The sequence below is a fragment of the Coregonus clupeaformis genome, chromosome 21, assembly GCF_020615455.1.
Source record: "Coregonus clupeaformis isolate EN_2021a chromosome 21, ASM2061545v1, whole genome shotgun sequence".
Lineage (NCBI taxonomy): Eukaryota > Metazoa > Chordata > Actinopteri > Salmoniformes > Salmonidae > Coregonus > Coregonus clupeaformis.
This window is the reverse complement of record NC_059212.1, coordinates 53964133-53977382: the sequence shown is the minus strand read 5'-3', so window position 1 is coordinate 53977382 and position 13250 is coordinate 53964133. Positions and strand designations below refer to the sequence as shown.

The 13250-nt window shown below is 41.0% G+C and overlaps 1 protein-coding gene across 1 annotated transcript; it reads right to left on the bottom strand.

The window, feature by feature from the left end:
- Positions 1-8955: 8955 nt before the first annotated feature.
- Positions 8956-11407, bottom strand: LOC121534458 (bone morphogenetic protein 2-like). The gene is made up of 5 exons (XM_041841050.1): positions 11122-11407; positions 10771-10907; positions 10523-10645; positions 10231-10426; positions 8956-9377 (listed from the first exon to the last, which is right to left on the bottom strand). The coding sequence occupies exons 1-5, from the start codon at positions 11405-11407 to the stop codon at positions 8956-8958; spliced, it is 1164 nt and encodes a 387-aa protein (XP_041696984.1).
- Between the last annotated feature and the right edge of the window lie 1843 nt (positions 11408-13250).

The window sequence follows — 13250 nt, the reverse complement described above, 5'->3', positions numbered from 1 at the left end:
TTCCCTATATATATGGGCCCAGGTCAAAAGTAGCGCACTATATAGGGAATAGGGTGCCATTTGGGAAGCGCTTGATATTTTTCCATCTTCATGGGCTCTTGGTCTTCCGCCATGATGTGTAACCGAAAGACACAATCAGTGTGTTTCTGATAGCATCTAACTGTGAGTCATGTCATAGTTTAGGACCTGGCTGGCTGACTCATAGATTGATAGCTTCCAGTCACTGGTGCCTCAAAGACTGAAATAACTTCAGGTGAATTCAACCCCTTACTACCGGGCAGCAGGTAGCCTGGCGGTGAAGAGCATCGGGCCAGTAAACGTAAGGTTGCTGGTTTGAATCCCTCAGTCGACTATGTGGAAAATCTGCTAATGTGCCCTTGAGCAATGCACTTAACCCTATTTGCTCTGGATAAGAGCATCTGTTGAAATGTTGGGTTGAGAAATAATGCATTTTAGACTCAGGGACTGATGCTGCATTGGTCCAAGATGGGGGGTGCTAATATTACTCTCACATGAGTTGGGCCTACTTGTTGATGTCATTGATGGTTATGGTGTATTGGACATTTTTATGTTTGTGCTTTTCTATTTACCAATTTCTATGTTCTCTGTTTGTGCTTTTCTATAAACCAATTTCTGTGTTCATGCAAGTGACTGATTGAATGAATCCTCACTATCAGTGTCTGCAATTTAGCAGTACGCCCAGAACCTTGTTTAGAGAAAGGGTGTTCTAAAACTTTTGACCGGTAGTGTATCTCAGTTTCAAGGTCTCAGCTTAGAGAGAAGAAGCCTCGTGAAGTATTGGTCTGTCACATGCATGACCCAGTATTGGTTGGTCACATGAACGAAGCAAACGTTAACGATTAATTAATTATGAATAAGATAAATCATGCAAATATGACTTGTCTGCAGTATATACAGTGGATATAAAAAGTCTCCACACCCCTGTTAAAATGCCAGGTTTTTGTGATGTAAAAGCATGAGACAAAGATAAATCATGTCAGAACTTTTTCCACCTTTAATGTGACCTATAATGGGAACAATTCAATTTAAAAAAAAATTACAAAATCTTTGAGGGGGAAAAATAAAAAATACAAAACTCACAATAACCTGGTTGCATAAGTGTGCACACCCTTAAACTAATACTTTGTTGAAGCACCTTTTTATTTTATTACAGCACTCAGTCTTTTTGGTTAGGAGTCTATTAGCATGGCACATCTTGACGTGGCAATATTTGCCCACTCCACTTTGCAAAAGCGCTCCAAATCTGTCAGATTGTGAGGACACCTCCTGTGCACAGCCCTCTTCAGATCACCCCAGAGATGTTCAATTGGATTCAGGTCTGGGCTCTGACTGGGCCATTCCAAAACGTGCATCTTCTTCTGGTGAAGCCATGCTTTTGTGGATTTGGATGTGTGCTTTGGGTCGTTGTCGTGCTGAAAGGTGAACTTCCTCTTCATCTTCTGCTTTCTAACGGACGCCTGAAGGTTTTGTGCCAAAATTGCCTGGTATTTGGAACTGTTCATAATTCCCTCCACCCTGACTAAGGCCCCGGTTCCAGCTGAAGAAAAACAGCCCCAAAGCATGATGCTGCCACCACCATGCTTCACTGTGGGTATGGTGTTCTTTAGGTGATGTGCAGTGTTGTTTTTGTGCCAAACATACCTTTTGGAATTATGGCCCAAAAGTTCAACCTTGGTTTTCATCAGACCATAACACATTTTCCCAAGTGCTTTTGGGGGACTTGGTGTTTGTTTTTGCAAACTTCAGCCTGGCTTGGATGTTTTTCTTTGTAAGAAAAGGCTTCCGTCTTGCCACCCTACCCCATAGCCCATTAATATGAAGAATACAGGAGATTGTTGTCACATGTAGCACACAGCCAGTACTTGCCAGAAATTCCTGCAGTTCCTTTAATGTTGCTGTAGGCCTCTTGGAAGCCTCCCTGACCAGTTTTCTTCTCGTCTTTTCATACATTTTGGCAGGTATATTGACAATTAAATAGGCAGGTGACAACAAAAATACTTTTAAATCTTCACTGTCAAGTCTATCATCATTCCCTGAGGTGGGGTATGAAGATCAGTTGCTTTTGCTCCTCCACAGATCAATATAAGACATTAACCTACAGTAAATTGTGTTTTGTCATTTGGGTGAACCATCCCATTAACCTAAAGTACATTGTGTTTTTTAATTTGGGTGAACCATCCCATTAACCTACAGTACATAATGTTTTGTAATTTGGGTGAACAATCCCATTAACCTACAGTACACTGTCTTTTGTAATTTTCCACTGTTAATGTGACCTATAATGTGAACAATTCAATTGTAAAACAAACTGAAATCTTCGAGTGGGAAAAATGACAAATAAAAACCTTCCAATAACCTGGTTGCATCAGTGTGCACACCCTCTTATAACTGGGGATGTGGCTGTGTTCAGAATTAACCAATCACATTCAAACTCATGTTAAATAGAAGTCATTACACACCTGCCATCATTTAAAGTGACTCTGATTAATCACAAATAAAGTTCAGCTGTTCTAGTAGGATTTTCCTGACAGTTTCTTAGTTGCATCTCCGACCAAAAGCCATGGTCCGCAGAGAGCTTCCAAAGCATCAGAGGGATCTCATTGTTGAACGATATCAGTCAGGAGAAGGGTACAAAATAATTTCCAAAGCATTACATATACCATGGAACACAGTGAAGACAGTCATCATCAAGTGGAGAAAATATGGCACAACAGAGACATTACCAAGAACTGGACGTCCTTCCAAAATTTATGAAAAGATGAGAAGAAAACTGGTCAGGGAGGCTTCCAAGAGGCCGACAGCAACATTAAAGGAACGTGGTCCTCTGTAGCTCAGCTGGTAGAGCACGTCGCTTGTAACGCCAAGGTAGTGGGTTCGATCCCCGGGACCACCCATACACAAAAATGTATGCACGCATGACTGTAAGTCGCTTTGGATAAAAGCGTCTGCTAAATGGCATATTATTATTATTTTTAACTGCAGGAAATTCTGGCAAGTACTGGCTGTGTGCTGCATGTGACAACAATCTCCCGTATTCTTAATATTAATGGGCTATGGGGTAGGGTGGCAAGACGGAAGCATTTTCTTACAAAGAAAAACATCCAAGCCCGGCTGAAGTTTGCAAAAACAAACATCAAGTCCCCCAAAAGCACTTGGGAAAATGTGTTATGGTCTGATGAAACCAAGGTTGAACTTTTTGGGCATAATTCCAAAAGGTATGTTTGGCCCAAAAACAACACTGCACATCACCCAAAGAACACTGTACCCACAGTGAAGCATGGTGGTGGCAGCATCATGCTTTGGGGCTGTTTTTCTTCAGCTGGAACCGGGGCCTTAGTCAGGGTGGAGGGAATTATGAACAGTTCCAAATACCAGGCAATTTTGGCACAAAACCTTCAGGCGTCCGGTTCACCCAAATTACAAAACACAATGTACTGTAGGTTAATTGGATGGTTCACCCAAATTACAAAACACAATGTACTGTAGGTTACTGGGATGGTTCACCCAAATTACAAAACACAATGTACTGTAGGTTACTGGGATGGTTCACCCAAATTACAAAAGACAGTGTACTGTAGGTTAATGGGATTGTTCACCCAAATTACAAAAGACAGTGTACTGTAGGTTAATGGGATTGTTCACCCAAATTACAAAACATTATGTACTGTAGGTTAATGGGATGGTTCACCCAAATTAAAAAACACAATGTACTTTAGGTTAATGGGATGGTTCACCCAAATGACAAAACACAATTTATTGTAGGTTAATGTCTTATATTGATCTGTGGAGGAGCAAAAGCAACTGATCTTCATACCCCACCTCAGGGAATGATGATAGACTTGACAGTGAAGATTTAAAAGTATTTTTGTTGTCACCTGCCTATTTAATTGTCAATATACCTGCCAAAATTTATGAAAAGACGAGAAGAAAACTGGTCAGGGAGGCTTCCAAGAGGCCGACAGCAACATTAAAGGAACTGCAGGAAATTCTGGCAAGTACTGGCTGTGTGCTACATGTGACAACAATCTCCTGTATTCTTCATATTAATGGGCTATGGGGTAGGGTGGCAAGACGGAAGCCTTTTCTTAGAAAGAAAAACATCCAAGCCCGGCTGAAGTTTGCAAAAACAATCATCAAGTCCCCCAAAAGCACTTGGGAAAATGTGTTATGGTCTGATGAAACCAAGGTTGAACTTTTTGGCCATAATTCCAAAAGGTATGTTTGGCGCAAAAACAACACTGCACATCACCTAAAGAACACCATACCCACAGTGAAGCATGGTTGTGGCAGCATCATGCTTTGGGGCTGTTTTTCTTCAGCTGGAACCGGGGCCTTAGTCAAGGTGGAGGGAATTATGAACAGTTCCAAATACCAGGCAATTTTGGCACAAAACCTTCAGGCGTCCGTTAGAAAGCTGAAAATGAAGAGGAAGTTCACCTTTCAGCACGACAACGACCCAAAGCACACATCCAAATCCACAAAAGCATGGCTTCACCAGAAGAAGAAAAACATCCAAGCCCGGCTGAAGTTTGCAAAAACAATCATCAAGTCCCCCAAAAGCACTTGGGAAAATGTGTTATGGTCTGATGAAACCAAGGTTGAACTTTTTGGCCATAATTCCAAAAGGTATGTTTGGCGCAAAAACAACACTGCACATCACCTAAAGAACACCATACCCACAGTGAAGCATGGTGGTGGCAGCATCATGCTTTGGGGCTGTTTTTCTTCAGCTGGAACCGGGGCCTTAGTCAAGGTGGAGGGAATTATGAACAGTTCCAAATACCAGGCAATTTTGGCACAAAACCTTCAGGCGTCCGTTAGAAAGCTGAAAATGAAGAGGAAGTTCACCTTTCAGCACGACAACGACCCAAAGCACACATCCAAATCCACAAAAGCATGGCTTCACCAGAAGAAGATTAACGTTTTGGAATGGCCCAGCCAGAGCCCAGACCTGAATCCAATTGAACATCTCTGGGGTGATCTGAAGAGGGCTGTGCACAGGAGATGTCCTCACAATCTGACAGATTTGGAGTGCTTTTGCAAAGTGGAGTGGGCAAATATTGCCACGTCAAGATGTGCCATGCTAATAGACTCCTAACCAAAAAGACTGAGTGCTGTAATAAAATCAAAAGGTGCTTCAACAAAGTATTAGTTTAAGGGTGTGCACACTTATGCAACCAGGTTATTGTGAGTTTTTTTTTTTTTTTTCCTCAAAGATTTCAGTTTTTTCTTTTTTCAATTGAATTGTTCACGTTATAGGTCACATTAAAGGTGGAAAAAGTTCTGACATGATTTATCTTTGTCTCATTCTTTTACATCACAAAAACCTGGCATTTTAACAGGGTAGTGTAGACTTTTTATATCCACTGTAAGAGAACTAACGGGACTGCCCCGTTAGAGCTTCTGACAGACGGTTACTCAACCCTGCACCTTAGAGGCGGCTGCCCCATGTACATAGACATGGAATCACTGGTCATTTTAATAATGGAACACTAGTCACTTTAATAATGTTAACTTGAATAATGTTTACACACTGCTTTACTCATTTCATACGTATATACTGTATACATTGCCACACCGACATTGCTCGTCCTAATATTTATATATTTCCTCATTCCATTATTTTACTTAGATTTGTGTGTATTGTTGTGAACTGTTAGATGCTACTGCACTGTTGGAGCTAGGAACACAAGCATTTCGCTACACCCGCAATAACATCTGCTAAATATGTGTATGTGACCAATAACATTTGATTTGATTTTAAGTTTGTTGGAACCTCTCCAGCTCGCTGACAATAAACAATGATTCATTTAAGATTGACTTTGAGTGTCCCTGTGTAAGACTTTCCACAACAATGGTATGGTCATTTATGACATGGTTATAATAATTTCCTAATTTAAGTAGGCAAGTAAGTAGGCCAAGTGATCCGTGTATATTGTTGACATACATTATCACATTATGATGTGAATGGAGAGGAACAATCGTACACAATCAACAATACAATGTAAATGAATGGGAAGGTTCACCCAAATTACAAAACACAATGTACTGCAGGTTAATGGGATGGTTCACCCAAATTACAAAACACAATGTACTACAGGTTAATGGGATGGTTCAACCAAATTACAAAACACAATGTACTTTAGGTTAATGGGATGGTTCACCCAAATGACAAAACACAATTTACTGTAGGTTAATGTCTTATATTGATCTGTGGAGGAGCAAAAGCAACTGATCTTCATACCCCACCTCAGGGAATGATGATAGACTTGACAGTGAAGATTTAAAAGTATTTTTGTTGTCACCTGCCTATTTAATTGTCTTTTACCTGCCTATTTAATTGTGTTTTATATACAGTTTGAAAAGCGGGACAGTCAGTCTGTGAAAAGTAGAGCAAATTCTTCCTGTGCACTCACTAATGATTTGACAGTGTCTGTGCATAGCCGTAGGTGTACACCGCTATATTACACACTGTCACCTATGCAGATGCATTATAGCATATAATGCTAATTCTAATAATTATATTAGAACATATATATAATATATGCAGTACCAGTCAAAAGTATGGACACACCTACTCATTCAAGGGTTTTTCTTTATTTTTTTTACTATTTTCTACATTGTAGAATAATAGTGAAGATATCAAAACTATGAAATAACACATATGAAATCATGTAGTAACCAAAAAAGTGTTAAACAAATCAAAGTATGTTTTATATTTGAGATTCTTCAAAGTAGCCACCCTTTGCCTTGATGACAGCGTTGCACACTCTTGGCATTCTGTCAACCAGCTTCATGAGGTAGTCACCTGGTATGCATTTCAATTAACAGGTGTGCCTTGTTATAATTAATTTGTGGAATTTATTTCCTTCTTAATGTGTTTGAGCCAATCAGTTGTGTTGTGACAAGGTATGGGTGGTATACAGAAGATAGCCCTATTTGGTAAAAGACCAAGTCCATATTATGGCAAGAACAGCTCAAATAAGCAAAGAGAAACGATAGTCCATCATTACTTTAAGACATGACGGTCAGTCAATCCAGAACATTTCAAGCACTTTGAAAGTTTCTTCAAGTGCAGTCGCAAAAACCATCAAGCGCTATGATAAAACTGGCACTCATGAGGACCGCCACAGGAATGGAAGACCCAGAGTTACCTCTGCTGCAGATGATAAGTTCATTAGAGTTACCAGCCTCAGAAATTGCAGCCCAAATAAATGCTTCATGGAGTTCAAGTCACAGACACCATTATTCCTCCTCCACCAAACTTTACAGTTGGCACTATGCATTGGGGCAGGTAGCGTTCTCCTGGCATTCACCAAACCCAGATTCGGCCGTCGGACTGCCAGATGGTGAAGTGTGATTCATCACTCCAGAGAACGCGTTTCCACTGTTCCAGAGTCCAATGGCGGAGCGCTTTACACCACTCTAGCCGATGCTTTGTATTGCGCATGGTGATCTTAGGCTTGTGTGCGGCTGCTCGGCCATGGAAACCCATTTCATGAAGCTCCCGACGAACAGTTATTGTGCTGACCTTGCTTCCAGAAGCAGTTTGGAACTCGGTAGTGAGTGTTGCAGCCGAGGACAGACAATTTTTACGTGCTTCAGCACTCAGCGGTCCCGTTCCGTGAGCTTGTGTGGCCTACCACTTCGTGGCTCAGCCGTTGTTGCTTCTAGACGTTTCCACTTCACAATAACAGCAGTTACAGTTGACCGGGGCAGTTCTAGCAGGGCAGAAATTTGACAAACTGACTTGTTGGAAAGGTGGCATCCTATGACGGTGCCACGTTGAAAGTCACTGAGCTCTTCAGTAAGGCCATTCTACTGCCAATGTTTGTCTATCGAGATTGCATGACTGTGTGCTCGATTTTATACACCTGTCCGCAACGGGTGTGGCTGAAATAGCGAACCCACTCATTTGAAAGGGTGTCCGCATATGTAGTGTATATCATATTATATGATATCATAGATTATAGCATTATAGCATATAGCATTATATATTCCTGTATATTGATGTGCATCCCTAATTACTAATTACTGAATCAGTCTGACAGTGACTTTGGTACAAAGGAATGCCCCATTCACACAGAACAGAGCAGACCTGGCCCAGTTTAGGTCACCGTTTGAAAAGGACTCCACTTTACCTTTTAGAATTTTTTTCTCCATTCAAGGCTTCGTTTAACCTGTTGTGATGAAGGCAGCTGTGACGTGTGTTGCTTTCTGTTCTCCAGCAAGGTGCCAGGCCATCATCTGTACGACTACACCGGCATATAGCATAGATAGGACAGCAACGGTACGCTGTCTTCATCAGGCAAGCCATGGATATAGCTAGGAAGGTTTTCCAAGCCATGGATATAGCTAGGAAGGTTTTCTAAGTATGGAAGACGCCCTTCTGGATATTAGTGGAATGTACCTACAGTATATTATAGTGGGTTTTTCTCAGTATACTCAATCTGTCAAACAAAAATATTTTTTCTCACAATTTATTAAAATGTTAAAATAGTTCACAATCAGCAACCATATACTATACACATTTACATCTGTCACAGGAAATCAAGTCATATATTATAATTTATACCTATGTACATATGTTACACGTAGGACTCTGCCTGCATACTGCTTAATCTTCCCCACTGAGTGTAAAAGGGAGTTTCATACCAACACCTAGACTGAAATCTGCTTTTAACGTTTGTCCTCCTTTGCTTTTACACAAGACAGCTTGGTCAGCATTGAGCAGTCCAACCCCTGTGGCAGTCATCCATCCGCACACAGCAGGGTTGCATTCAGTTGGGTGCAAGATTACAGAAATATCTGATACGGAAAGCTCTATACAAGACATTTCTATCTGTGAGGTTTGGAACGTTGTGCCCTCTGGAATGCGACCCACTGCTGCTCCGCGTCAGCCATCTTGGTTTAACAGTCACCCCCTTGTCTAGCTCAGTGACAGCCGCAGCTTCCTGCCACCATGTTATCATACTGCTTCAGCACCACGTTCTCATCATCATCAAAATACAGCAGGTTGATGGAGAAGAGCTTGTCTGGCACGCAGCATGGCGTCTCAATGCCTTTAGTCAGCTTCAGAGCGTTGATGATGGACTGGACGGTGGCGTGGTTAGTGGGTCTCATGTTCTGGCCCAGGGGGAAGGGACAGGAGCCCTTACAGTGGTAGGCGTTGTACCCCCGGGGCGACACGATCCACCCGGACCAGCCGATCTCCTCAAAGTCCACGTAGAGAGGCAGGCGCTGGCACGTCATCTTCTCTCCGTCCTCGTCGTAGTCCAGGGAGCGGGCACTGCGGTGGAGGCCTGGAGCGTTGGGGAGGGAAGGCAGGCTGGGGGCAGCTGGGGTCTCATTGGGATCTGGATAGAGAAAAGGTAGAGTTGGTTAGGGAAATGTGGTTCTAATTGAACTGAATACACGCTCAATTAAGATGATTTACTATTGATATTAGGTTCAACAGTAAAAATTCAGTAGTACTGCTGATAAACGTACAAATAAAAGATGAAGTATTATGACAGAGATAATCATGTTCTATTAATACACCAGTAATACAGTAATAACACATTAATAATAAGGTGATAGTGTGGTAGTAATACAGTAATAACACATTAATAATAAGGTGATAGTGTGGTAGTGATACAGTAATAACACATTAATAATAAGGTGATAGTGTGGTAGTGATACAGTAATAACACATTAATAATAAGGTGATAGTGTGGTAGTGATACAGTAATAACACATTAATAATAAGGTGATAGTGTGGTAGTGATACAGTAATAACACATTAATAATAAGGTGATAGTGTGGTAGTGATACAGTAATAACACATTAATAATAAGGGTGATAGTGTGGTAGTGATACAGTAATAACACATTAATAATAAGGTGATAGTGTGGTAGTGATACAGTAATAACACATTAATAATAAGGTGATAGTGTGGTAGTGATACAGTAATAACACATTAATAATAAGGTGATAGTGTGGTAGTGATACAGTAATAACACATTAATAATAAGGTGATAGTGTGGTAGTGATACAGTAATAACACATTAATAATAAGGTGATAGTGTGGTAGTAATACAGTAATAACACATTAATAATAAGGTGATAGTGTGGTAGTGATACAGTAATAACACATTAATAATAAGGTGATAGTGTGGTAGTGATACAGTAATAACACATTCATAATAAGGTGATAGTGTGGTAGGCTACCTTTGACTGTATTCTCCAGAGCGGCAGCACGGCGGCCATCGTCAGTGAACAGCACCAGCATGGGCTGCTTGCTCTCATGGTGTTTACGGCCTGAAGCAAAACGCACCACCTTCTGATCCATCTGGCTTCCTCCCAGGGTCTGCACTGCCACCAGCAGACCCAGGTTACTGCCCTCAACAGCCATCCAGGAACGCACCTTTATAGGGAGAGAGTTATGTTGGGTTAGGGGTGGATGGATGGATGGATAGTGGACGGGTGGGTGGATGGATGGATGGATGAATGAGATACTTACAGCTTGTGTAATGGTGAACACTTCCCAGCCAGTGGAGTGGACAGGGATCAGTCTGGAAGACAGCAGCTTCTTCCCCTGAGTAATGTTCATTTTCCTGCTATCTAGAAGCTGGTAGACACTGACCTGTGGGGAATGAATGGATTCACCATTAGCTTTGCTTAGCTTACTTTTGAGGAGTTAAAGGACAATTGAGTCTCTCTGCATGTCTGCCTACATGCATATATAAATGGGTCACATTGAGTTTATACCTGACAAAAGTGATATCTGTTGAATGTCGCCGAAGCCTGAGGCCGCAGCTTGAAGAGATGAAGCTCCGCGGTTAAAACCTTCTCACTCCTGGCCACCATAGACAAGTTGAACAGGAACTCAATTTGTTCACTGTGCACTGTGTGCGGGAAGGATAATACGTATTGTAAAAAGCAAAAGTGCCATGATAGACTTATAATGTGAGCCTAATACGTGCGTAATATACGAATTATTTGTAAATATTGCATAAGGTGAATCATAGGACTGGCAGGTGCAATAGAGATACAGGTATAGGCCTAACCTAATATAACTGATATATCGACAGGGTCGAGGTTAAAATATCAAAATATTACGTTTGTCGAAGAAGCTGCGCACTGTATTCCCCTCCAGAATGTAGGGATCCTTGGTAACGCCGTCCACATCTGCGACGGTGTTGTACAGGTCGACCATGTACTGAGGCGGCTGCTTGTCGCCCCGGAGGAGAGGAGCATCCTCCATCCCGAACACCTCCAGCAGCCTCTTGATAGCTGCAGAACGCACTTCTTCAGACTCGTTCTCGATGGAAAAGCGGTTTTCCAAATAATTTAGTGATGGTCTTGCAGTAGCCATGCTTACTAACGTGGCAATGGCAGTGATCATCGCAACAGGTAACATCTCAGAGATAAAGTAATGGTGCATGGTTCTTGTTGTGGGTCCTTGGAGCATCTATGTCTTGTCCTCCAGCATGCAGTCGAAGTCCGATGTTGGAGTGACTGGAGAGCTTTGGAAGCTCCAGGTTTTATATCAAATGCTCCAGCATTGGTTGCAGTGTCCCTAAACCCTCGGACAACAGCCATAAAATACGCTATTTAGTCGCAAATGTAAATCAACAATCAGCGAATGTAAAGGAAGGCTAATGGTGGTGTTAACAAGGTGTGAACCCGATTGTAGATTTCATCCAAACAGTCCTCTCAACGTCTGACGAGAAAATCGTAAATAAACAACCTTTCCTTTGAAAAATAACTCAGGACTTATATATGAGATAAATAATATCAATATAACATGCTTTCATGGTATTTAGGGACAAATTAAAGCACTCAATTGGATAGGAAATATCCAGAATATGGTTAAACCCCCCTGAGGACAGCACAGCCAAGGATGTTTGCTCACCGTAGGAGGTTAACCGCCTTATAATGGATCCATTAATTTCGACAAATGGGTATAATGTCGGACGGGAACGACACTTACTTCTATAAACAGAAAGAGAAGTCCTCCTATTTGAGGATGTTTCCATTTGAATCATCTCTTGGCTTCATCACACCTGGTCAAATACAGCTCCAACTGTCATGGTGCCTATACTCATTTATAAATCCAGTTACAATCATTGAACCATCTCTAAATATGCAAATTCTTCATTCATTAGTGTGGATAAAATTAGGTTTAGGTGTGCTCTCATGGATTTAAGGGACAATTACAGTGGACATTCTAACATGCAGTTACGCGTTTTATATCAGGCCTGGAACATTCTTGTAAAATATCTTGAATCCACTTTTTTTCGATTGCCAATCTTGTGTGGCAATCGAATGAATTGTGTTGCAATATGTAGTCTCACAAGTTCAGCCGTTATCAACTTTTAAAACCGTCTCCCCTCTCTTTTTATGCATGGCCTCTATATACGCAACACACCTTCATGCAAACAACACAATTAATATCTCTTATTATCAATGTATTACCTACATAATATATTTATAATTCATCACGAATGAGGGTTAGGAGATAAGAAGCTACATTGTGAATATTTACGCACCAACGACATTGTGCCTTTTTAGGTGGCTTTCATATCATTACGCGAAGCTTTTTAGCAAATTGTGAGAAATTCACAGTCCTTTTAAGATGAAGAATTTGTAACCACTTGGGTGGTAGCAAACACTAAAATACCTTTCAAGACACTCACACCATGCACTCTCTAAAGAGGAGTCCTTCAAAAACATGTTCTATCGCTTCTTTACTACATATGACACGTCATCCCTAAAGCCATAACATTTCTTGAGGGAAAAAAAGGCCACACGTAGAGCCAGTATTACAAACTCAAAACTGTTATTTTACGCAACTATTTACAAACGTGTGCCCCTTCAAACAGATCGTGTCCGTCGAATGTTTCCCTCAGATCAACCTTTAAATGGATCGATTACATTTTGTATTCTATTATTTTAAAGCGATAATCATTGTCATTTAAAAGCTCTAAATTATCCTAGGATTCTCCTACAAATATATCTACAGTACCAGTCAAAAGTTTGGACACACCTACTCATTCATGGGGTTTTTCTTTATTTTGGACTATTTTCTACATTGTAGAATAAAAGTGAAGACATCAACACTATGAAATAACACACGTGGAATCATGTAGCAACCAATAAATGACTTAAATGTAAATGTAAATGTTAAACTAATCAAAATATATTTTATATTCTTCAAATAGCCACCCTTTGCCTATACAGAAGCT

Bases quoted from the DNA above. Each gene is read 5' to 3' on its own strand.
- LOC121534458 (XM_041841050.1), bottom strand. From the start codon at position 11,407: ATGATCACTGCCATTGCCACGTTAGTAAGCATGGCTACTGCAAGACCA. The intron at 10,427-10,522 runs GTAAGTATCTCA...CTCCCTATAAAG, and splicing joins TGTTCACCATTACACAAGCT to GTGCGTTCCTGGATGGCTGT. The intron at 9,378-10,230 runs GTAGCCTACCAC...TTCTCTATCCAG, and splicing joins TCTGGAGAATACAGTCAAAG to ATCCCAATGAGACCCCAGCT.